The sequence below is a fragment of the Leucoraja erinacea genome, chromosome 9, assembly GCF_028641065.1.
Source record: "Leucoraja erinacea ecotype New England chromosome 9, Leri_hhj_1, whole genome shotgun sequence".
Lineage (NCBI taxonomy): Eukaryota > Metazoa > Chordata > Chondrichthyes > Rajiformes > Rajidae > Leucoraja > Leucoraja erinaceus.
In genome coordinates, this window is record NC_073385.1 from 48,699,464 (window position 1) to 48,727,352 (window position 27,889).

General features: G+C 42.1%; 1 protein-coding gene across 6 annotated transcripts in view; it reads right to left on the reverse strand.

Moving 5' to 3' along the window:
• Nucleotides 1-27,889, reverse strand: part of LOC129700352 (gephyrin) — a 459,263-nt gene that overhangs the window by 289,940 nt on the left and 141,434 nt on the right. For all 6 annotated transcript variants that reach the window (XM_055640758.1, XM_055640759.1, XM_055640762.1 and 3 more), the window contains exon 2: nt 12,463-12,541. In XM_055640758.1, coding sequence (XP_055496733.1) covers nt 12,463-12,541 — 79 coding nt within the window. The remainder of the gene's footprint in view (nt 1-12,462; nt 12,542-27,889) is intronic.

Consider the following 27,889-nt stretch of genomic DNA (forward strand, 5'->3'; position numbering starts at 1 on the left):
AGACCCTGCAACATATGCTTCTTTCAGATGGGTCCTAAGTATTTTGAACCTGAGAGAATAAAGGCAGGAAACAATTATGTTGGCTGAGATAATGAAATTATATCAGGAACTGGCAATATCATATCTGAGCTTAATCATTTGACAATACACAAACATCTGTGATCTTGTGATTGAAAGAGGATGCCGGGTTATTTGGCATGCACACTTTTTTACAGATCAGTCACCTCCACAATGAATCTGCTCTTAGACATTGAAAATAAACTAAAGATAAAAATTATACAAAAATTATTGCAGCATGCACTTCTCCATCTTTACAAAACCTTATTTGTCAACGAGTTTGTACATTTCATTTGAAGAGATTGTAATTATCATAAATCATAGTCCATTCATGTCAAAAACAAAATATTAACTAGATAATGATATTAAAATTTGCCACTGTGTTTGTCCTTAGCAATTGCCTTCCAATGAAATATGTTGGTTCTGTTATTTCCAAATGATTCTGCCTTTGAATGCAGCCTTGCAGGTGGAAGGTTGCGATCTCTCAGCAAGGGACTACTAATAGCAAAAATGAATGACTAGGAGCAGGTTTAGACCCAAAATGATCCAAAAGCTGCCATCTTGTGCAGAGCAGCTGTTGTCTGGGAGCAGGCTGGGGGGGGGGGGACATGTGAGGAGATTGCCAGCGTACGTGGTACAAGAAATCATTCTGATTTCTTAAGGAATATACAAACAGAGCAGCACACGGAATACATACTGATCATGATGCCAAGTTAAATTAATTTCTTCTGCCTGCATATGATCCATATCTCTCCATATCCATGTGCATATGTAAATCAGGGCTCGAAATTAACGGTTGCCCGGGTGCCACTGACCACTCAAAGCGCCGCCGGGCAACCTAAACACCGAGTCAATTTGCCCAGCTTGGCAATCAGATACTGGTTTGTACCGAAGATAGACACAAAAAACTGGAGTAACTCCGCGGGCCAGGCAGCATCTCTGGAGAAAAGGAACGCCACATTTTGTGTCGGCGGTGGCGGCTGTATTGCGTGGGAAAGATACTAGGTGCGTGGTGACGAAGGGTCGGACCGAATGGTGAGCCTCGAAAAGCAGCAGCCGCAACAGCGGCTCCATCTCCTCCCCCACCCCACCCGCCCTGATAGCGGCCGCTGTTTGCAAACCCGCTAATGGCGCTTAAAAAAAAACCCTGAGAGGCCTCAGTGTGCGGGAGGGTTTTTGTTTTTAAAGCGGTTATCGCCGTTAGCGGGTTTGCAAGCGGCTGCCGCCAACAGGGTGGAGGAGGAGATGGAGCCACTGTCGCGGCCGCTGTGTGGGACCCCCGTCATTCGCTCCGACACTTCCGAAGCAGCTGCACCTTAGATACTATAGCTTTAGGATCTTTGAGCTGCAACGCTCGGCCCCGCACCTTGCTGTTGGCTGGCGGAGGAGGGAGGCGAGGAAATCTCAACGGCCAAGGCAGCGGGGCGATGTTGTCCAAGGATCGCTGACCTTCCTTCCTCCCCACCTCGCACCTCCCTCACCCTTCTCTCTCTCTGCCCCCCCCCCCCCCCCCCCCCCTTATCCTGGGAACCCCTCCTCGACATCCGCACTGATCCCCATTCCCGCCTCTATTGTCCTCACTGACATCTCCTGTGCTCCCCTCCCCATCTCCCCGCCCCCCCCAATCTATTCATCCTGTGCTGATCACCCTATCCACCTCGCATTAATTCTCCTGCCACCTCCCCCCCCCCCCCCCCATCCATCCTACACTGGTTCCCCAATTCACCCTGTACTTACCCCCTTCCCATCCCTCCTGCACTTCTCCCCCATCCATCCTGTACTAATCCACACATTCATCTTGGACTGACCCACCCTACATTTACCCTGCACCTTCCCCTCATTCATCCTGTAGTGATCCCCCATTCATCCTGCAGACCCTCCGATCCATACTGTACTGAACCCCCCCCCCCCCCCCCCCCCCCCCCCCCCCCCCCCCCCCCCCCCCCCCCATTCATCCTGAGCTGATCTCCCCCCCCCCCCCATCCATTCAAGAAGAATGGGGGGAACAGTCTGAAGAAGGGTCTCGACCCAAAACGTTGCCTATTTCCTTCGCTCCATAGATGCTGCCTCACCCGCTGAGTTTCTCCAGCACTTTTGTCTACCCCCATCCATCCCGTACTGAACCCCTCCATTCAACATCACTGACATCCCCCGTGCTCTCCCTTCACAATTTTACCTACTCCAACCAACACGTACTAATTTATCTGCCTCAATCCATCCATTCTGCACCGACTGCCTTCTAACCGCCCCCCCCCCCCCCCCCCCCCCCCCCCCCCCCCCCCCCCATCTATCCACCCCGCACTGATTCACACACATACCGCCCCCGCCTCCCTAACCCTATTGTCCTGGAAATGTCTTCAGAGCAAACATTGACTATGTTTGATAACGGAATGCAATCAAATGTGTTTTAATTCCTAATGTTATTATTTGTTTTAATCCATAAAGATGGATTCATTATATTGTGAACACGTGAAACATTAAAACCGCAGTTCGATTGTCACTGCTACCGTTGACATGTTATTACAGAATTCATTTTAATGGCAAATCAATGCTCTTAATATGGAGTATCAGTACTGTAGTTATTTAATGAGCAACATTCACAACTATACGTACGCATATATGTTACCATGGTCCAGGATCTATTGACACAGGTTGATCATACGCTGAATAATCCACCACATGTTTGTTTGGAAGTGGAAAGAACTAATAGAAATTCAAAGTTCAAAGTAAACTTTATTGTCAATTCAATTATGCAACAGTAGTTACACAGAGGATTGAAATTACGTTTCCCCATACTCCAAATGTGCAAGTAATATTAAAAACACAGACAGCCAACATACCATTAAAAATAGACAATAGACATTACATTATTTAAAATATTAAAATATTCACAGTGTGCAAAAATGTAGCAAAAACTTTGAGGTATTTTAAAAAGGGTGCAATAATGAAAGGTGCAATATAGAAAAAGTGCAAATTTCGTACTGGAGACATTGAGCCAAAGTTATTTTCACAGTTTGTTTGTCTTTGTTTGGGTACTGTTCATGGAATTGCATTATTTGCAATGTGTAAAAAGAGTTGAGACACTGTCCTATAATTTTGCTGCATGTCATTGCGTGATATATCACGTCTTGATTGGTGAATGTTTAGTTTGTGATTTGAAGCAGAAATAATATGTTTTGTGATTTCACGTCTTTGAATGCTTCATTGAGTATAATTCCGACTGGTAACCTACGCACTTCGTCCGAGCACATTATAGCACGCGTCATGCAAGCCATCTTAAATGACCACCTAAACTGTCATTTGTGCAATTTCTATTAGTTCTTTCCACTTCCAAACAAACATGTGGTTGGATTATTCAGCGTATGATCAAAAGCAGGAACGGGGTACTGATTTTGGATGATCAGTCATGATCATATTGAATGGCGACGCTGACTCGTAGGGCCGAATGGCCTACTCCTGCACCTATTTTCTATGTTTCTATATTTCTATCCGTCTTAACATTTCTTTTGTAATTTTCATGCAGCATAATTCCCTGGATATCTGCAAATATTTTCATTTTGGAGCAAAAATTGTAAGTCATCTTTGAGCAACTGTATCCATTGAGAAGATATTTGGAAAATGTTTAGGCATCAACACGAACTGAGATGAAAGGAAATAGTTTGCTTTTACTCACCTGTTGTACTGCAATGAAAATAAATTTGTAAACAAAGGTAGCAACAGAAAAATTAGAGTTGTCACACTATCGTATCACAATCTCAAATTATGAAGTGAAACTTACCCACTTAATTGATATTGCACCATTGCATACACTTCTAAAATATATTTATTCAGTGAAAAATTACAGTAACACTAGGTAATGGCAATACTTGCAATATCAATATTTGCAATAACAAGGAACTGCAGGTGCTGCTCTATACCAGAGATACACACAAAATATGTCAGCGGGTCAGGCAGCATCTTGGAGAACATGGATAGACAAACCCACACTCACCCCTTTTCCAATTCTAAGTTTAGAAGTCCTTTTACTGAACTATTCCGAAAGCATTTAGATCTTTACTTTCCTTAAATAAGGGGTTCAATACTTTACATAGTTCTTCAGATATGGTTTCCCCCCTCCCTACCCCCTCCCTCTTACCCCTGGTGAAATTAAAAGAAAATTCAATATACCATGGGTTTTCATTCTTGTATGGGCAGAAGAAATCATTTCATGGAGCACTGAAATCAAGATGAATTCCGTGAACACATGAAATGAGAAAATAGAATCACTGTTAGTTCTCAGATCAATATTATTTCTTACATTCGATAATAGATGCTGTGGGTTATGAAGGCATATAACTAGGAGAAAAATTGAAGCAAAGGCAATTGATGTTGTAAATTTGTTTCATTGTGGGGAACAAGGAACAGTTCGTTAAGCTGAAGGCGGATATCATCAATCTTTAGCTTTGGTCAAATTCCTTGTAAAAGAGGAAGGGATGACTGTATGTATAAACATCAAAAACCAAATTACCAATGGTTTCAAGCTGCTGTTTTGAAATTAGAAAATATTACAAAACCTACCTACCACGAGCAAAATAAATAGCTAGAATGACCAGCCGATTCTCTTTCTGGAGATTGTTACGATGAGCATGGTTTTGTCACCTGAGAGATCATGTTACACATACTTTGTTAAGTTTTTTTGAAGTCACCTTGAAGATAGATAAAGGCAGGAGTGCATACATAGTCTCTATAGACTCAACAAATCCTTTGATAAAATTCAAGAGGATAGACTGCAATGGAAGATTATATTGAGTGAGATTCATTGAGAGCCAGTTAATTGGATAGAGATGTGTAGGCAGGGATTGCAGAAACTGGTTTAAACCAAGATAGACACAAAGTGCTGGAGTAACTCAGCGGGCCAGACAGCATCTGTGGAGAAAATAGGTGACGTTTCGGGTCGAGACCTTCTTCTTCAGACTGAGAGTCAGGGGAAAGGGAAACAAGAGATACAGACAATGAGGTAGAGAGATATAGAATAAATGAATGAGAAATAAAAAAGTAATGATGATAAAGGAAATAGACCATTGATAACTGTTTACGAGGTGAGAATGAGTAGACAATGACTCAACACGATGACTTTGAAGCTGGTACAACTTGGGCAGGGGAGGGATGGATCATTCTCAGCCAGCAAAGGGAAAGGGCTGGTATCTGAAAATGGTGATTTCAATGTAGAGACCTGTAAGATGTATTGTGCTGAATCAAAAGGCAAGGTACTGAAATAAACTTGTGTTTGCATTGGGCTTTAATGGAAGAGTTTAAGAGGTCAAAGACAAAAAGGTTCAGAGTTAAATAGGATGAAGAATAAAAGTGAGAGGGTCAGAGGCAGGAACAGGGTTATCCTAGTACAGGTGCACAACCTTTTATCCGAAGATCCAAATAACGAAAACCTCCGAATAGCTGACATTTTTTCAGTCCTTGAAAAAAGGTCCTTGAAAACGTTCACCGAGGGCGGCCCGCAGAGGTGACAGCGGAACCTCCGGTCGGTCCTCGAAGAAAGGGGAACTAAATCCCCATTCATAAAAGAGAAGGTGAGGGTATATTGCGCGGGAGGGTTAATAATTGACAATATGCTGCTGTCTGCCCGCTGAGTTAAAAAGTTCCCACGGTAGACTCACGATACACAGTGTATCGTGAGTCTTGCGTGGGAACTTTTTAACTCAGCGGGCAGGGAGCAGCAGATTGTCGCTCCCTTCAGTTTCACCCCACCTACACCCCTCTGTTTCTCGGCCATGTGTGTGACCCCTTCCCTCCCCTCTCCAGCTCCCCGCCCATTGCACCGGCGTGGGGGCTTTGCACTGTCTTCACGTCGGCAATGCCAGTCACCGGAGACGTCAGGACCAACGGGACACCGACCCCCAGGCCCACTGCAAGCACGGAGATCCCAGAGACCCACAGCCAGCAGCAGCCCAGCCCCGTTCCAACTCCAGAGGAAAACTGCAAATTAGCGGGAGACATCAGGACCACCAGAAGCCGCTCCCCGATGGGCCGCTACGGCGACAAGTGGCAGTTCGCCCACAGCCCGAGCTGTGCCCTCTCATCGGGACACCGACCCCCAGGCCCACTGCAAGCACGGAGATCCCAGGCCCGCTCCAACTCCAGAGGAACACGCTCCCCGTAGGGGCAGAAGCTGATGTTGTCCAAGGTACGTCGTGTTCTTGGGGTCGCGCAGCTCGGGCTGTGGGCGAACTGCCACTTGTCGCCTTAGCGGCCCATCGGGGAGCGGATTCCTCTGGAATTGGAGGGGGAGGGTATTGTGCTGTTTGATCGCCCCCTGCTATCCCAGGGACAGGGAGACAGGACGTTCACCGAGGGCAGCCCACAGAGGTGACAGTGGAACCTCCGGTCGGTCCTCGACGAAAGGGGAACTAAATCCCCATTCATAAAAGAGGTGAGGGTACATTGCGCGGGAGAGTAGGAATCCCAAGACAAAGTTGAGTGAGCATTCACCGAGGGTGGCTCGCAGAGGTGACAGCGGAACCTCCGGTCGGTCCTGGAAGAAAGGGGAACTAAATCCCCTTCATAAAAGAGAAGTGGAGGGTATATTGCCTACCTGGAAGAAACCAGACATTTTTTCCAGGATGTCGTCTGCTCACCAAAGCTCACGCACGTCGCCTCTGCTGCACACGGATATAAGAGTGTGAAAATGTCGCCTTAGGCCGCCTAAGGGCATGTAGCCCCGCTAGGGTGACATGAGTGCGAGAGGTGATTCAATGCTGCGGTCACATTTACAAATTCAGGAATTCATTCAACACACTGCATTTCATACAGACATTTATTCTGCAAGAAAAAACTACATTGAAGACTCAAACTCGCGACCGAGGAACTGCCGGGATCAAGGCGCAAACTCGCGACCTTGCGGATATGAGCCGAGCACTCTACCACTGAGCCAGCCATTAAAATCTACGCTAAAAAATTTCCATTCCGAAGACCGACAAGTTCCAAATTACGAAAAGTGTCTGGTCCCAAGGCTGTCGGATAAAAGGTTGTGCACCTGTAGTGTCAGTGGAAGGATTCTGCCAAGCTGTCTCCAGATATGTGTTCAGTTTGACGGTGGCATAGGAGACTAAATTGTGAGCACCAAATATAGTACACTAAATTGGAAGTAATACAGTACAGTATTGGAAGCAGCAGCACTGCCTCATGTGAAAAGACTATTTGATCCTACGATGATGTGAAAGGACAAGGTTAAAGAACAGATGTTTTATCTCCTGTAGTTGTGGTGGAAGATGCCATGCGAAGAGAAGTGGGCAAGGTGGAGATGGATGAATGAACCAGGGAGCCACTAAGGGGCCAGTATCTGCAATGTTGAAGGGGTGGAGGAGAACATGTGACTTGGAGATTGGAGATATGAAAATTATTGTTGGTGAATTATTGAATGTGGAGGCAAGCGAGGTGAAAGATGAAAATTAAGGTTAACCCTGTCCTTGCTTTGTGTAGAAACCATGACTGTTGCCATTCAATGCTCTAACTCTGTAGAACACAATTAAGGGAAAAGGAAGAAAAACATGAACACTGGCTCAGAAGGTGTTTCATCATGATGGTGACAGAAAATCTGGGGGAATGTAATGTAGTTCATATAGGAAGCAGGGTGAGAGGAAATGTAGTCAAAATGGCTATGGAGGACAGCAATGGATGTTTTTCACACAGAGAGTGGTGAATCTCTGGAACTCTCTGCCACAGAGGGTAGTTGAGGCCAGTTCATTGTCTATATTTAAGAGGGAGTTAGATGTGGCCCTTGTGGCTAAGGGGATCAGGGGGTATGGAGAGAAGGCAGGTACGGGATACCGAGTTGGATGATCAGCCATGATCATATTGAATGGCGGTGCAGGCTCGAAGGGCCGAATGGCCTACTCCTGCACCTAATTTCTATGTTTCTATGTTCAAAGGCAACAAGCAAAGTGCGGGAGGAACTCGGTGGCTTGAACAGCCAGTGTATGTCAAAAGGAATGGTGGACAATTTATGTCAAAACCCAGCATCAAGAGCCAATCGTTGCTAACCTGAGATGGAGAGTGAGAAGTCGTGATAAGAAAGGGAAGAATCAGAGATGGACCATGTGAGAGTGAGGGCAAGGCAGAAATTAATAGCAGAGGTGCCAATATCAGGATGAGAGCAGGAATAAGCATCAGTGGACAATCATCAGTGAACTAGATATGGAAGTGATCGAAGGGCCCAAGCTGAACTGAAATTAATACTGTTTCGTATATCGCATAAAAAGACAGGCATAATTTGGACTCATGACGGCTCCCGTAGCTACACCTTCGATTTGGAGGAAGTGAGTCGAGTTAAAAGGCAGTTTATCAACATAAGAACTGGACTTTGCATGAAACTACAGCTATTGTGCCCCACACTGTTCCTCCTGTACTATTTAGAAAACCTGCAATAAAAGCACCAATGGGCACTGTAAGAAATGCATGAAATTAGGAGTTAAAAGGCTCAACCAATTGTTCAAATCCATCCATGGATTTACTTATCCTTATTGTTCTTACCCTGAAATCCTCTAATTATATACATGCATTTTACTTAATCTGAGTCTTCCTATTCATCGCGGTGTGTGTGTCTGTATCACCTTGGCTTTGCACCGTGGAGCAGGGGAGCACAGTTTAAAAAATTCACACGGGCTGATGAAGGAAGCGATGTGTGTGTGTGTTCCACTCTGGCAGTCGCCGGCAGTCCACTGAAAAATCGCCAAAGTGGGACAGGCCCATAAACCTTTTCAGTGTTGGTTGCAGCTCAGCTGTTTGGAACCTCGCCACTGTTTGAAGCCACTTCAAAGGTTTGAGCACAAAATCTAGGCTGGCATTTACAATGCACTGTCATACTGTCTATATGATGAAGCATTAAAGAGGTTCCATCTGATTTATCAAGTGGGCAGAATCTCACAGGACTCTTTCAAAAGTAGCAAGGGGATGATTCCTGCTGTGGTAGCCAACATTTCCTCCTGTTTGGAGCAAATCAGTTGCTCTGCTTCCTGCATTAGATCAGCAACGTCTTCACAACAACAACAATATCTATCTATCTATCTATCTATCTATCTATCTATCTATCATTATATAAAAGTCTGTGGCTGCCGCCTGCCACCCGTCCGTCCTTCGATTCGTTGCTCTTTCCTATCTGCTTCCAACACACATCAAAACAAAGTTGCAAGACAGGAACACTCTGAACTTTTCACCTCAATGGGATATCACAGCAAGTGTTTCAACAGGAGGGGAGGGCCAATTGGTTTTGCAATTGGAACTGCTGCAGCAGGCAGGGAAGGTGAAATTGGAATTTTTTTTTAATCCACTGCTGAGGGAGGCAGGGGAGTGCTGGAATCTTACATTTGGGAACGGGTTCAGTTCCGTTGGAGGAGACGGGTGCATGGTGAAATATTGGGTTGGGGGATCACACCAACGGGTCTGCACTTGGTCTAGTTATTATATAAAAGTCTGTAGCTGCCGCCTGCCGTCCGTCCGTCCGGCTGCCTTTCTTCCTTTTGATTCGTTTCCATCGTGTGATGCCACAATGCCCAATGTTCACAGATGTCCAATCGGACTTTCTTCCTTTGATTCACTGCAACTCCGAAACCAGACGCAGAATCGCCGACATCTTTTCCATTTCAGTAGAGATTTCACTTTTCTTTCCAAGTATCCACTCCTCATTACATTTCGTCGTCTTTAAGTACTCATTTTTAATCAATTCATTCTCCACCCCCCCCCCCCCCCCCCCCCCCCCCCCCCCCCCCCCCCCCCCCTAATATTAAAAAAATAAACTGGCTTCTCACCCATAGAAGCAGCACCAGCCCCAGCCCATGGTGAACGTTCCATTGTGTGATGCCCAATGTTCACATTTGTCCAATCGGAATGGATCAATTTACATATGCCTTTGCAGGAGCACCAGCCTCTGGTGAATGTTCCATCGTGTGATGTCACAATGTCGAATGCTCAAAGACATTGTTGCCATAGAGGGAGTACAGAGAAGGTTCACCAGACTGATTCCTGGGATGTCAGGACTTTCATATGAAGAAAGACTGGATAGACTTGGCTTGTACTCACTAGATTTTAGAAGATTGAGGGAGGATCTTATAGAAACTCCTGATTACATTTCATCGTGTTTATGTACACATTTTTAATCAAATCCTTCTCCACCCCCCCCCCACTCCCCCAATATTTAAAAAACAAACTGGCTTCTCACCCATAGAAGCAGCCACAGCCCCAGCCCCTGATGAACGTTCCTTTGTGTGATGTCACAATGCCAAATGCTCAAAGACATTGTTGACAGAGGGAGTGCAGAGAAGGTTCACCAGACTGATTCCTGGGATGTCAGGACTTTCATATGAAGAAAGACTGGATAGACTCGGCTTTTACACGCTAGAATTTAGAAGATTGAGGGCGGATTTTATAGAAACGTACAAACTTCTTAAGGGGTTGGACAGGCTAAATGCAGGAAGATTGTTCCAGATGTTGGGGAAGTCCAGAACAAGGGGTCACAGTTTAAAGATAAGGGGGAAATCCTTTAGGACAGAGATGAGAAAAACATTTTTCACACAGAGTGTGGTGAATCTCTGGAATTCTCTGCCACAGAAGGTAGTTGAAGCCAGTTCATTGGCTATATTTAAGAGGGAGTTAGATGTGGCCCTAGTGGCTAAAGGGATCAGGGGGTATGGAGAGAAGGCAGGTACAGGATACTGAGTTGGATGATCAGCCACGATCATATTGAATGGTGGTGCAGGCTCGAAGGGCCGAATGGCCTACTCCTGCACTTAATTTCTATGTTTCTATGTTTCCCTCTCCTCACCCCTCTCCCTCTCCCACCCATCCCTCTCTCCCCCACCCCCCTTCCCTCTCTACGCCACCCCCTTCCCTCTCTCCACCCGCCCCCTTCCTCCTACCCTCTGTCCCTCTTCCATCACTCCCCCTACCCCTCTCCTCCTCCCTCCCCCCACTCTTCCACCTCTACCCCTTCCCCCTCCACTCTTTCCCCCTCTCCCTCTCTCCCCCCCCTCCCCCTCCCTCCCTCCTTCCCTACCTCTCCATTCTCCCCCTCCCCACATCTCTCTCCCCATCCCCCTCTCTACCCCGCTCTCCTTTCCCTCCCAAATCTGTCCCATTTCCTCTCCCCTCCCTCCCCTCTTCACACCCCCCCTCCCCCCAACTGTGTGTTTGGGGGGTGGTTAATGTGAATTTGATGCCGCAGCCCCCCCCACAAACGCCGTTGTGGAAACAGACCCCATGGGTCTGCACTTGGTCTAGTATTATATAAAAGTCTGTGGCTGCCGGTCGCCTGCCGCCTGCCTGCCTGACTTGTGGCTGCCAGCCAACACCAGACGCAGAATCGCCGAGATTCTTTCCATTTCGGTAGAGATTTCACTTTCCATTCCAAGTATCCACTCCTCATTAAATTTTGTCGTGTTTATGTACACATTTTTTAATAAAATCCTTCTCCCCCCCACCTAAAACATCACCTATCCATGTTCTCCAGGGATGCTGCCTGAGCATCTGAGGTACTCCAACACTTCGCGTCTTTTTTTTGTAAACCTGCACCTGCGGTTCCTTGTTTCAAGTGTTTAAGCTGACTGTACTTGTTGACCGTTCAGAGTTCAGGTTGCAGACTGCAATACAAGATGGCTTCTGGGTCAGTCTAATCCAACTGGCTTTCTGAAACCAGGGCAGGCATGGATTGAGATGCTAACAAGGTTTTCACATGCAGGGAGCAATGCGTCCTTTTGTGCTGCATGACTGGTCTTCCTGCTGAGATGCAGAATAATTCCCAATAATCTGTACATCTGCACAAGAAACTGCACATAAATAGACGGTAAGATACGAGTCAGCTAATTGGAACTTTCAGGTTGACAGACGAGACAGTGAACCTCAATGCCTGGATAGCTCTAGAAAAACTTTGATCCCACGGACTTGTGCAAAGTCGATCCACTGAGGTAAGCAGATGCTGTATTGTTGAGAGTGGGATACAAGTACTGCATAAAGGTTTACAACAGTACATTCAGTGTACCAAGTATGGAGGAAAAATGGCACTTGAAATGAAAATGGTAAAGAAGCCTCATTTAAGGTTTCAGTACATTTTCACTTAAATTAAAATAGATAATTTATTACTCAAAGTAATTCCAGTTTTGCCAGTAATATTCATGTCAATTAAGATAAAAGATCTTAAATGCCTTTCCTTCCCACACAGTTTTAGCAGTCTTAAAGTTAATTGGGGAATGATACAACAAAATTATAATCGCAATTCCTTTTCTTTAAATACAAGAATAAAACAATTACATAGAAAGTACTCAGCAGAATAAATTAAATTCATTATATTTCAATTAACAAGACTAGTTTTGAAGAAGATAATCATTACTTAAAATGTATGCAGATTTGGGCTGTCATACTTACAATGAAGGATCTTGGACCAGGTCTTTAAGGTTTATTCCACTTCTATCTTCCGCAAGGTTTCTGAAGCAGCTATCACTTACTGTAAAAGATTAACACAAAACCACACGATATTTAAAAATGTTGTCTGCATATCACGACTCTCCCTGTTTCCTGTTAATTGGGAAGATACTTTGTTTGATGATTTTAGCTCTGCATTCAACACCATTGTGCCAGAGCTACTACACACCAAACTTTCCAAGTTGACTGTGTCAGAACCCCTCTGTCAGTGAATCACCAACTTCCTGACAGACAGGAAACAGCATGGGAGGCTGGGAAAGCACATCTCGGACCCGCAGACCCTCAGCATAGGAGCACCGCAAGGCTGCGCACTCTCTCCTCTCCTTTACTCTCTCTACACCAACGACTGCACCTCCACAGACTCCTCTGTCAAGCTTCTCAAGTTTGCGGACGACACAACCCTGAAGGACTGATCCAGGTTGGGGAGGAATTTGCCTACAGACAGGAAGTGACACAGCTGGCGTCCTGGTGCCTTCATAACAAACTGGAGCTCAATGCTCTTCAGACAGTGGAATTAATAGTAGACTTTAGGAGAACTCTCCCTCCCTTCCCCCCACTCACCATCAACAACAACAGTCACATCTGTGGAGTCTTTTAAGTTAAATGGAACTATCATCTCCAAGGACCTGAAATGGGGGCCCAGCATCGACTCCACAGTCAAAAACGTCCAACAGAGGATGTACTTCCTGTGGCAGCTGAGGAAACACAATCTGCCACAGGCAATGATGGTCCAATTCTATACTGCCATCGTAGAGTCTGTCCTCACCTTCTCCATCATGGCCTAGTTTGGCTCAGCCACCAAGCACGACATCCGGATCAGCTGAGAAGGTTGTTCGCTGCCACCTTCCCCCTATTGACGAACTGTACAGTGCAAGGGCCAGAAAGCGAGCGGGTAAGATCATCTCTGACCCCTTTCACCCTAGCCACAAACTCTTTGAAGCACTTCCCTCTGAAAGGCGACTCCGGACTGTCAAGGCCGCCACAGCCAGACATAAAAACAGCTTTTTCAGTCTGAAGAAGGGTCTCGACCCGAAATGTCGCCTATTCTTTCTCATCCGCTGAGTTTCTCCAGCATTTTTGTCTCCCTTCGATTTGTAATGTTTTATTATTAATGTTTAATGTTTTATGTGTCATTCTTAATTGTTACTGTATGTCGTGTTGTTACTTGCGAGCAGAGCACCAAGGCAAATTCCTTGTATGTGTACATACTTGGCCAATAAACATTCAATCATTCATACTTTAGAACTTTCCTCTGTTCTAAACACATTGTCAGTTGCATGGAAGATTAGTCTCATCAGCACCAGCTGAGTTTCAGTACCTCACCAAGTTCAAAATCTAGCTGGACAATAAAGTTAGACAGAATAAAAATCAAAGTGTTAGAGTAGTTCAGAGGGTCAGGTAGCATTTGTGGAGGGAATGGATAGGTGATATTTTAGGTCAGGACCCTTCTCCAGTCTGAAGAACGGTCCTGACCTGAAACGTCACCTATCCATTCCCTCCACAATTGCTGCCTGACCTGCTGAGTTGCTCCAGCATTTTGCATTTTACTCAAGATCTCAGCATCGGCTGATCACTTGTGTCCCCAGCTTAGACAGAATATTCATTGACAGAAAACAACAGTTAACATGATGTACAGATATAGTGACTACTACCCATTAGATTCTAATAGTTGCAAAAGCAAACAATTGCAATTCCACAATTTGTCCAGTTTCAACAGTGGCATTGCATACACATTATTTTAATCACACTTTCTGACAAGATAACATCGCAAAATGAATGTAAGCTGATTGAAAGATAATTACAGTAAAACATTTAACTAAGATATTCTGATGCTTTTCAAATCTGTTTAAATTGACGCAGATACTTTTCAGTGACATTCTTTTGTATTAATTGTATTCTACATGTTTTAAACATACTTTTATGAACATAGGTTTGTTCGACAAGCATGAAGTGCTCACAGATTTATTTAAGACAAGCTTGGATTTAGCAGAAGCAGAGATAATTAAACACAAGATTAATTTAACTACCAAAGTAACGTTAATTGTGATCCACTGCTCAGTCAAACCTGATGCTGAGGAGACTAAAGATCATTAAAACAAACATTGAATTCTCCAATTTTAGATAACTTCTACAAACACCTCCCCCTCCCCCCCTTTCTTTCCCTCCCACTCCCCTCTCTTGAAACCTGGATGACTCTGCACCGATTACTCCCTCACACCTCCAATACTTTCTCCAGCTTCACAATTCACAACCTTTCTATCCTCAGGCTTCACAATTTGCAACTCTTGATCCTTTTGGCTCACATCTGTTTTTCCATCTCACCCCCCTACCTCACCCTCCTATCCACCCATCACAATCAGTCTGAAGAAGGGTCCCAACCAGAAACGTCACCTATCCATGTTTTCCAGAGATGCTGCCTGACCCGTTGAGTTACTCCAACATTTTGTGTCTTTCTGAGGAGATTTAAATCTGGTTTGGTGATGCAGGATGTAAGGAGGATGTAGAGAAGCTTCAATGGCTGGAGACGGGCTGAGCGAATGAGCTGGGAAATAACTCATGGAAATTACATTTGCAAGGTTATTTACTTTAAGGAAAGTAATGGGAAGGCGATCTATATTTTTGGTGAGATACTGAAAGAAGGAGCTGAGCATCGCGAAGGACCAGCCTTGCATACAAACCACTGAAAGTTAACAAAAATAAAATCCAAAAAAGCAGCAGATGCTGGAAATTTCCAATAAAAATATAGAAAGTTTCCAGCAGGTTACGCAGGATTTTTGCAAAGACCACAGACATAACTGTTTCAAATTTAAACCTCTTTGACAGAACTACGTTAAAATGCGAGGTACAGCAAGCTATTTGGAAGTCAAAGGATACGTCAACCTTTATTACAAGACAATTTGAGATCAACACTTAACAATTCTACACAAATTTTAGAAGGCCCTTTCTGAGAAAACCAGCGCTCCTTGAGAACAGGTCTGCTTTCCCCACCTAAAGAAAGATATAGTTAACCACTGATTGAGAGAGTACAATGAAGGTTTAGAGTAATATATCTGCGATGCGGGGCAATGTTCCATGAAGAGAGATTAAATGGCCAAAATTCCCTTGTGTTCACAAGAATGAGAGATTATCTCTTTGAAATATATAAACATTTCTACAAACATGATGGATAGTTTTGGGGATGATGTTTCCTCTGGCTGGAATGTACAGAACCGGAATGACAGCACTAAAATAAAAATCTGACAGTTCGGGGATGAGATGAGAAGAAACCTTTTCACCCAGAAGATAGCAAATCTTTTGAATTAGTCGACCCTTATTATTACAGACCACTTTATGACGGATTTTGGTTTTAGCGGACAAAGCGTCCCCACAGAACCAGACACCACTGTCTCTTTAAGAACACAGGCTGCTAGTTACAGCCTTCTCTCTGTGGGAGGTTATTGAAATTGACAAGCAATTGGTTTGATCGACACGTGCATTGATACTCTATTAAACAACGTCACAAACAACCTTTAGATTTTTAGCTTGCAGTAACAAAATTAATTTTTAGCTGTTAAAAATAACTTTGTATTTGAAAACAACTCGTTGTTTCATGGAGTGAGCGCTAGCTGGTTGGAGCGGATCCCCTAATTGGTTATAGCGCATAATCAACAATAACGGACATTATTCCCCCTCCCCATGATCCATTACAACGAGGGTTATCTGTATCTGCACCAAAGAACTATGAAGGTTGCAAGTTATTGAATATATGCAAGGTAGAGAATGATAGGGTTTTGGATATTAAGACATTTGAGAGATATGGAAATGGACAGGGTAGTTGGATTGAGGGTAAGTATCTGAGTGAAAGTTTCTTGCAGAAAATGTGGAGCAGGTTTATTGGACCGAACAGCTCTCACCTACTGCAAGTTCTTAAGTTATTTTATATTTTATCCCATTGTTGGCAACTATTATAAAGATGGTCTGCAATCATTTATTATTCACCTGACTGGCATTTTAGCTTATTTTGGCATCTGAGCTATATAGTCTGTTCGTTCACATTCACATTTATTGCCACATGCACCAATTAAGGTACAGTGGAATTTGACTTACCATGCAGCCATACAATCAAAAAGAGCACAATATACAATAGATTACAACATGAACATCCACCACAGTGGAATCAACACTCTTCACTGTGGTGGAAGGCAATAACGTTCATTTGTACATTTGTAACATTGGATGTTGTTCCACTACAATGAAAATATATGGACCAAATATGGTCACTAATGGTTTAGTTCTACGGTATGATCAGGAAATAAAATGTATTCCTTTGAACAGCTGCTTCCACACGTTTATAGGGATTGTGTGCAGATATGTTCATCTCAATGTTAATGAAGTTAAAATAGTGAGCACAACAAAATTATATCGAAGAAGAAATCCTTCAAGGAAAAACTGCTTTCTTTATTCACATTATTTAAATAAAAGAAGGATTCCAGAAACGTGCTTCCAGCCATTTCAAAAACATATTCATACAATGTTATAAGACTAATATTGGATTCAGGTTAACACACTTGACAAAATTAATTTAATGGTTGTAGTTCAACTTCAAACTTTTCTGTGGGCAAATAGACAGCTGGTCTGATATCTCAAGAGGATTCTCTGCCTCAGATTATGCTGATGATTTTTTTTGTAACACTAAGCATTTATCTTTCAGCTCATTAATGTCCCAATGTGTCCCTTCTGCATTAAACTATTCAGGCTCAATTTGGTATTTCTACAATTTTGTCTTATTCTTCAAAAAAAACTGCAGCATTTGGCTTTTTTTTCATTTTGAACTTTCATGTGAAACATTGGTTAACTTCCATCCATATTTTATCCTATCCACCTTAATTGGTTTGCCGAAGACAGGGCAAACACTTGTAAGTTGAGAATTTAATATTGTCTGTCTTTTCAAGTTCACCAGCTTTCAGAGGATTGCTACACTAAAATACCTTTGATGATATTCTGTCTATTTTACAGTGGTGTTGCATAATGAGTTTCAAATCAACATGAAGTTGCTTTGGACACAAGAGTGACAATGCAATTAGGGCATCCAAAATTGATTCAACTCTCAAATACAAGACAATCAAATGTTAATATCTGCCTGGGTAAGCAGCCATGCGTTTTCTGGATTGTGCACAGAGTATAAAATGCTCCAATAATAAATGCAACTTCTCAGCGCATCTCCTGTTGGATAGTTCGAAGTTCACTGGCAAAACATGGGTGCCCAGTTTCCTGCCTGCCATTTCATTGGACACGGCATGTGAAATACAAAGGGAGAAATAAATGCCTCATCACAACAGTCTTTACGTTAAAATACCTTGTCTAGTAACAAGACTAAAATAGTGATAGATAACTTGAAGGAGCACCAGTGAAAAGATACAAAAGCCATGACAAGGCTCGCACCTTAATGTTGTCTGAACTTCACATCCAAACTTCAACTGAAGCACTTTTTTTTTGTTTATAAAACATAACAAGATAACAGTTCCCAACTGTGACATCCAATGTAAATCACATAATATGTATTAATAACACGTATGTTAATCTCAAATATCAACTCTACATTGAACAGTTTGAAATTTTCATATTGAAATATTTTCTTTTGATACAACCCATTCGATCCAGTTTCCCGAGCATTCCCATCAGTCACAACCCCACACTTATTGGCCTGCAACCTATTCTCTCTTACATGCCCCGTGGAAATGGCTGAGCAGTCTGCACCTATATTTAACGGAAATTATATTTGATGTTGTATGGTAATATTCTAGCACAAATGACACAGTCTGCCATAAGATGCGCTAGATAAATTGGTGTTAATTTGGATGTAACTTAGATTATCACATGGCCTTTTACACTGAAATAGACAAAGTTATTGAGAAACCATATCCTCAGAACTGAATAACACAATAGCTGATGAGCAAAAAGTCATTACAATACAGTGCAGCACAGCATCGACACAAGGAATAAAAAACATCTATACATGGTTTCAGACAAATGTTGGTATGAGATAAAGAACCAAAAAGGCTTACATTATAAAAGCAGAAAACCAGAAGTATTTTATTGGCTGTCAAGTACTTTTAAATGTCCTGACATCATTGAAAGGCTCTATATAAAGTCTTCCATTATTTGTTCAGTGCAGGACTGCAATGTTGGCGGTCTTTTAGGTGGGTTATTAAAGCAAGTTCCTTTTTTCATTTTCAGGCAGGTACAAATACACTTTCAGAGAAGCTGGGGAATTCTCCCCAGAGTTCTTGCTAATATTTATCCCTCAACCTTGATCATCAAATAAAATTATTGTGAAGTAGCTTCGGCGAAAATGTGTGCACAGAAACTGAGTGCTGCATTTCCTGTATTACAACATACCACACATACAAATTCTCAGGGAACAGGGTCTCTGATCTTCCATAACCAACTAGATCCTCAATTTCCTCATCGGCAGTCTTCAATCTGTTCGGATTGGCAACAACACAATCCCCACTAGCCATCAAAACAGGGGTCCTCAATGCTGTGTGCTCAGTTCCCTGTTCTACGTTATCCATACCCACAATTGTGTCACTAGACTCAGTTCCAACTATAAATTCACTAATCGTACCGCCGTTGTGAGAGCAATAATGGATAATGACAAGTCAGAGCACAGAAGGGAGACTGACAATCTGGTTGTGTTATGCTAAAACAATCATCTTGCTCTGAATGTTAGCAAGGCCACGTTGACTTCAGGAAGGAAAATTTGAGGGACCACGCATCTATCTTCATGGCAGGACAGCAGTCAGACATTAATAGCTTCAAATTACTGGGCATACTCATCTCTGGTGATCTGTCCTGGGCCAGCACATTAATGCAATTACAAAGAAAGCTCACACATGTCTCTACATCTTCTACCTGTTGTCTACTCCCATGAGGAAACTATTTTAAAAAGGATTGTTGAATATTAAGGCAAGTAGTACTATTCTCAATCCTAATGGGCCTGTCCCACTTAGGCGCTTTTTCAGCGGACTGCCAGTGACTGTCAAGTTGCCGGCAGTCGCCTGAAAAACCATCAACTGGAACGGCGACTGGCAGAGTGGAACACACACACACACACACACACACACACACACAGACATCGCTTCCTTCACCAGCCCGTTAATGAGGTGGGAGACAGGGCAAGCGGGGGGAGCTCCGACTGAAAAATTCACACGGTGCAAAGCTGTGAAACAGACACACACCGCGATGAGCAGGAAGGTTGGTGCGGTAATAAGACAGGGGCTAAAGCACAGTGTATGGGGTCCTTTAAAAGAGGGGGGGTGAGGGGGGGGGGGGGGGGGGGAAGGAAGGGAGGGGGGGGGGGGAAAGAGGGGGGAGAAGGAGTGAAGCCAACTTTTAAGAAGCCCGAGATACACGGCTGTGAAGCTTGGCGGACATTTAACATTACCGGTCGGTTATCCTTGGTTCTGAAACTACTGTTTACCTTTTTTTCCCCCAATGAGCCAATGCAATTCACCGGTCAGCACCGGCTACAACTGACGAGAACCTCTGAGAAACTTCGACCTCCTGGCAACCCATTAGGATCTCCTGGCGACCCACCTACAGATCGAGAATTCTCGCTACTCTCCATGGCGGCTTCATTCTAGACACCGCTAATTTTTCAACATTTTGAAAAATTCACGGCGATCATAATGAGGCCGCGACTAGTTCCCAGAATGCAGGAACTCGTCACGACCATGAAGGCGACTCCCCGGCAACCACCCGCAAACATGTGGCAACCATGTGGCGACTGCATAGTCTCCTGCAGTGGCCTAAAAAGTCGCCTAAGTGGGACAGGCCAATGAAGGTAGATAGGGTGGTGAAGAAGGCACAGGTATGCTGACACTCATAGGATAAGGCACAGAATATAAAAATTGGGACTATGTCACAACTTTAAAAAACGGTGGTTAGGTCACACTTATTGAGTGCAGCTCCAGTCATCGCACTGTAGGAAGGATGCAGCGCTGGAGAGACTGAGGAGAAGATTCAACAGGATATTCCCTGGATTGGAGGCAGAGATCGAATAGACTGGGTTTGTTTTCCCTGGAGCGAAGGAGGCTGAGGGATGACCTGATCGACGTAAATAACATTATTAGAGGTTTGAATAAGGTAAATAGAATATTTTTCCCATGGTACGTGGTTGCAAAAAAAAAACCATTTGTTAAAGGTAAAACTTTTAGTGGGATACTTCTTTTTCCACACAGAGAGAAGATGAAAGTCAAACTCACTCCCAGAGGAGGCGGTGTAGTCGGATACAATAGCTTCGATTTAGAGACATTTAGATAGGCACTTGAATAAGCAATGCATAGAAGGACATGGACCCAGTGCGGGCAAATGGGATTGATGTAGGGGGCAAAACAATTAACATGTATTGAGTGAGTTGAAGGGTTTGTTTCTGCTGTATGGCGCTCAACATGGCTCTATGACGCTAAACATCTAACGCTTAACAAGTGAGCAGGATGCTGCTAGGAGTTCAAATTCTGTTCCTATATGAAATTGCTTTTATTCCTGGCACATATTTCATATATGCAAAAAATTGCAATGGATTAAGAATTATGGAAGAAATGTAGTTTAATAACTCCCCTGAATGAATTTTTTATACTGTCGATAAAATAATGAATTATTTATATCCTTTAAGAAACAAAACTGCATTTATTCAGAAAGTTCTGCATTTTGCCTACATGAAAATTCTAAATAATTCAATTCCATTAATTACCCTTTAAGGTCAATTTTGTTGTTTAGATGAACAACGTATCCAATAATACAAAGCCATTCCACAACAGCAACTAAGTTGAACAAATAATTATTTATTTCTGTGTAAGTTGGTTCATGGGAACCGGAAAAGGCCATCCGGAACTCCTCACCAGCCACCCCTTTCAACCTCACATCCTAGCCTAACCATATCATGCTAGTTATGCCACATGCCTGCAACCTAATCACATATACCTGCCTGTACCCCTATATTGCTCCCTTTGGTAAACAAAATATATCAATCACACATTTAAAACTGCCAAGTAACTATGCTCTAAGTGTTATTTATGGGAAAGAATTCCAAACTTCACAATCTTTTGCCTGCAATCTTACTACATCTATTCATGATTGGTGGAGGTCAACTAAATAGCTTAAGGGGAGAGAAGTCCTAAAGAATGTTTTCAATGATGTGGAGATCCATCATGTGAATACTGAAGACTAGGATGAAACACACCTAACTGAAAGAAATGCCAACTGTCTCTGTCTGAACGAGGCCTAGAGGGCTTGAACAGGCAGACACGAGGATCAAACCCGTGGTGAGATAGGAACAGTAGTTGAGCTGTAACACGTTTTTGATAAAATTAAAATTAATTGATTCGTGCTTGATTCAGTGTTTTTACTGAAACTAGACAGGGGGGAAGCTTAGAAACGAGCAATTGTCAAAAGCACGAGAAATACAAAGGTCATGAGAACAAAGTGCTTCTACTCAGCGGCTGTGGAAAGCATCTTGTCCGGAAATATTACCATCTGGTTTGGGAATTGCTCTGCCCAGGACAAGAAGGCTCTGCAGAGAGTAGTGCGTTCAGCCGAACGCACTATGGGAACTTCACTCGCCCCCCTGCAGGAACTATACATCAGGAGGTGCAACTCCAGAGCCAATAAAATCATGGGAGACCCCTTCCACCCATGCAACGGACTGTTCCAGCTGCTGCGGTCAGGCAAACACCTCCGTTGCCATGCTGTGAGAACGGAGAGGTTGAGAAGGAGTTTCTTCCCAGAGGCCATTCGGACTGTAAACTCCTATCTCACCAGGGACTAACTTTACTGAACGTTTTTCCTTCCAATATTTAATATGTAAAAGAATATGTGTGTGTTTACGATTGTGTTTATATTTGTTTGGTTGTTTGTTTGTTTCTCTTTTTGCACAAAGTCCGCGAGCATTGCCACTTTCATTTCACTGCACATCTCGTATGTGTATGTGACAAATAAACTTGACTTGAAATAACATCCTGGATATGCTACAGGACTTGCAAATCATAACTAACTGTAACTTTAACTAAGCTTACAAACTAAACTCACAACACTATAATCTGACTCAATAAGGTTGAAAATTCCTCAGCTTATTCACAAAAAAGAAAAAATCCAACCTGTTCATTCCCACCCAATCAATCGACACACAATAACCAGCTAACTTAATGAAGATGTTACCAGTATCAGTGGATTTATTTGCCAATAACCTACTCATTGCCAGAAGGAATGGTATTGACCCTAAACATCCATTGTTCCTTTCCCTCCTTGGATGCTGCCTGGCCCACTGAGCTCTTCCAGCAGTTTGTTTATTGTTCACAGTTCCAGCATCTGCAGTCTTTTTCCCTACCTGCTCACTAATTCCCATTTTGTATAATCTTGGTAACACTTGGCTTCTTACCTGAACATTGCCTTGGTCCAAACTGTGTCCAGAGAGCTGATTTTCCAGAGGTGAGAATGAGTGTTTGTCCTTGATATCAAGGCAACATTTGATTAAGCATGTGATGAAGGAATTGCATATGCCGGATTAGACTGAAGATAGGCACAAAATGCTGGAGTGACTCAGCGGGACAGGCAGCATATCTGGAGAGAAGGAATGGGTGACATTTCGGGTCGAGACCCTTCTTCAGCAGGCCAATCTAGTGCCCTGGTAAAAATGACAAGGGCATCAAAGGGAAAACAATCTAATAGTTACAATCATAGCTTACATAAAAGAGATGTTCATGGAGGTCCATCATCCCACCCAGAGCATTAATGCAGCTGTTCTTCAGGAACAAAATATAATCATAGGGAAAAATTCTCAACAGATTGTATGAAAGGAATGTTAACAGCTGAAGTTAGATGGGCTCAAATGTCTTTAATTGTCAATTGTGTTTTAATTAGTGATCTTCCTTCATGCAATGAGCTCCAACAGATCTTTTGGAAGGATGATTTACAGCTGAAGTTAGTTGGGCAAAAAAGCCAATGACTGAATCCAAGAAAATAATTTGACACCATATACTTCATATGCTATGGTATTAACATCAACGAGTTAGGCATCATTATCATGATGTGTAGGAAGAAACTGCAGATGCTAGTTGAAACCTAAGATCGACACAAAAATCTGGAGTAACTCATCAGGTCAGGTAGCATCTCTGGAGAAAAGGAATGGGTAATTTTTGTGTCGAGATCCTTTTTCACACTGAGAGTCAGGGGAAAGAGAAACGAGATATGGAAGGTACATAGAACAAATGAATGAAAGATATACAAAAAGCACAATGTTTTTTCCACATTTCCTTGATCATCGTTGCTTTTTGCATCTTTCATTCATTTGTTCTATGTACCCTCTACATCAATATCATGATGATGGAATGTTCAATAGCGACGAGCGCACATAAGAGAATGATTACTTTGAGGCAAATGATTCACCTCCTGACACTCCAAAACCCTTCCACAATCTACAAATGGACCTGGCAAACCTAAACTGAACATCATTCGACAGGTAATTGGTTAGTAAGTGCTTCCTAACGGTAATGTCACTGAGACCTCCCATCATTCTGCTGATGATTCAAAATACACTAATGAGTTGCATTCATCTAAAACTAAGTAAATATATCCTGTGCAAATACAATTTCTATGTCAGTATCATTTTGCTGAAGTTTATCTTGAAAACTAATGGGATTCTTGGTCAATATACCCAATATATTTAAGTTAAGGTTTGATCAGCTTGCAGTAGGACAAGAACTAATATCTCTCTCCAGGCTCCATTTAGTTCACCTGATCATGGGAAAAGCTATAACAGTTGCAATGGGTGATTTTTCAAAGAACAGTAAACAATTTATGGTAAAACCTTTTAAATTTGCCACTAACCAAAGAGGCATCTGTGTAATTTGCATATAATGAGATTCCTCTTCCTATAAGGGACAGAGATTACAAGTAATTTTACATTGAAGAAAGTTATTTTATAATGCAATACAAAATGTACTTTGCTACAGGATTAGTATTTAGGATGAAATTGTTGAATTTCGCATAACTATTGCTCGTGTATTATTTTTAGTCTTCTGAGTAAATTATGTAATTCCAAGCTGAAGAATGTCAAATGATTGCTCTATTGTCCAAACTGAAGAATGACAGAGCAATCATTTGACATTCTTCAGCTTGCAATTGCATAATTTACTCAGAAGACTAAAAATAATACACGGCAATGGTTATGCGAAATTCAACAATTTCATCCTAAATACAAATCCTGTAGCAAAGTACATTTTGTATCTGCATTGCTTTATAAAAGCTCATTAAATATTTCAAACAACACAAATAAACATTCAACTACCACCAAATTATCGTTTCAGCAAGTTACTGTTGATCTTCATAGAAGTATAAATCTTTAGTTTGCTATGAAACTAACTTATATTGCACAAATTACTAATTATGGTTGTAGTTCAAACCATCAAGAAATTGGCAAAATGTTCATCTCTCATCTGAATTTTCAATCATTATGCTACCAGTTCAAATATGTTTCAAAATGGACATAAAAAAGAAAGATATTATTGATTTGAAACATACTGGTCCCAAGAATTATACAAAGGAAACCTATAATTTAGAAAACAAGATTACATACGAGTGCCACATATTTAGTTAATACATATTTTTTTAATTGATTGACACCAATAGTCCAACTTTTAAATGAATACATTCAATGGTGATTGCTGTGGGACCTTTATTTTATTGTTATTTTGGTATCCAAAAGTGAGAAGCAGGAGTATTCAGGTACAACATCATTTTAGATTTCATAGGAACATGTAAAAATTTCAATGAGTTTAATTGCACTTTAAGCAATCCAAGCTTGGTTGTGTTTTATAGTCCAAACCTAAATGTTTCAAAGTAAATTTAAATCTAGTGGTGGTAGAACCATATGGCACATGCATTTAAATTTGAGACTAATTGAGACTGCAAGACTAATTGAAAAAACTTATCACTTATTCTGGCTGAAATGTCCAAGAATGTTTAAAAAATATGCCAAAGATTTTTGGATAAATCTGATTAAATAATTTATATCTGATTAAAGAAATGACATATTACGTCTTATCAACGTCTTATAATTTCTGATTAGAATAATAAAAATCATAGAAACATGGAGTATTATATGGAGTACTATAGATAATAGGTGCAGGAGTAGGCCATTTGGCCCTTCGAGCCAGAACTGCCATTCAATGTGATCATGGCTGATCATTCACAATCAGTACCCCGTTCTTACCTTCTCCCCATATCCCCATATCCCTTGACTCTGCTATCTTTAAGAGCTCTATCTAACTCTCTCTTGAAAGCATCCAGAGAACCGGCCTCCACCTTTGAGGCAGAGAATTCCACAGACTCACAACTATCTGTGTGAAAAAAGTATTTCCTCATCTCCATTCTAAATGGCTTTCCCCTTATTCCTAAACTGTGGCCCCTGGTTCTGGACTCCCCCAACATCGGGAACATGTTTCCTGCTTCTAGCGTATCCAAACCCTTAATGATCTAATATGTTTCAATAAGAATCCCTCTCATCCTTCTAAATTCCAGAGTATACAAGCCCAGCTGCTCCGTTCTATCAACATATGACAGTCCCGCCATCCCGGGAATTAACCTTGTGAACTTACACTGCACTCCCTCAATAGCAAGAATGTCATTCCTCAAATTTGGAGACCAAAATTGCACACAATACTCCTGGTGTGGTCTCATTAGGCCCTGTACAACTGCAGAAGGACCTCTTTGCTCCTATACTCAACTCATCTTGTTTTGAAGGCCAACATGCCATTCGCTTTCTTCACTGCCTGCTGGACCTGCATGCTTACTTTCAGTGACTGATGTACAAAGACACCCAGGTCTCGTTGCACTTCCCCTTTTCTTCTTCATCCTGTTTGATGGTGAGCTTTACTTGTTATTATAGAATCACATATTGCTTACAAATGAGGTTTTACCACCATGATGACATTTCCAATAATGAATTTCTCATGTTGGGACTCTATGCGGTCCAGAAATTGTCTTTAGTGCATCCTCAACTATTTATGCCTGATATAGCCACAAGCTGATGTTCCAATTTCTGTAGCTCTATTCATAAAGCAGATAGAATGAATGCGTGGAATGTTAAAGAGTGGCAAGAAAATAAGGACATTATGGAAGGAAGAGGAGAACGAGAATTGAACGGAAAATAAAATAATGGTTGGAAGGAGACGATGAGCATTCGCTACAACAGAATACTTCTAAACACAATGACAAATTTATGCAATTGAGGGTAACCATTCATCAAAGCCATTGATCTGAACTTTTAGAAATTTTGATCCGTTCACTTGACAAAAATACAAACATGTTCTGAAATTTGAGCATTGCAGATAAAAATGTTCAATCTACAATGCTCTTGATCTGAAAATCAAAAGAAATTACTGATGCTGAAGAACTGAAATAAAAACAGTAAATACTGTAAACACTCAGTTTGTTAGATAATATCTGTGAAAAGATAAAATTTCAGGTCTGTGACCCACTTTCACAACTGGGAGAGACAAACAAGTTAGCTTTTCAGTGGCATAGAAGGTGTGGGAGGGAGGAATAGAACAAAGGATACATCTCGGTCAAGGTGGGATAAAATGGAATAAAGAATTATTGCAAACTCTCGTTCGAAATATTTTAGGGGCAAATAAAGGAAGAGGGATAAACTAAGTAATTACAGGCAAATTAGTTTAATTGTGGTGGCAGACAAATTATTGAACATAATTCTAAGGGACATCAGAAAGTCAGATATTAATCGCTAATTTAACATGGATATATTGGGAGAAGTTTGTGTCCAACAACTTGATTGAATCTCTTTCTGGTGGTAATGAAGATGGTCGATGAAAGTAGTGTATTGTGTAGTATATCAAGTTGTGTAACTCTTTGAGCAAGTTCATCTTGTGTTGCCGCAATACTGGCCTACCAGCAGTTTACCCACAAGGAGAGACAGGAGAACAATAAAGATAATTTGCATGCAGATAATTTGCACATGAAAGGTAAGATTAGGATAGGTTACTTGTTTACCCGACTAGGGGAATCATCTATCTATCTCTCTATCTTTCATCAATCTATCAGTCTATCTATCTATCTATCTATCTCTATCTATATCTATCTATCTATCTATCTATCTGTCTATCTATCTGTCTATCTATCTATCTATCTATCTATCTATCTATCTATCTATCTATCTATCTATCTATCTCTATCTATCTATACATAACTAAAAATCTGATCTTGTGCTCTTCCGGTTTGCACGGTTTTTCTATTTGAGCAAAAACATTATGCGATAGCGCTACGATTTTTCGCCAGGTTACTCACCGTTATCCTGTGCTGCGAGTGCAATAAGTTT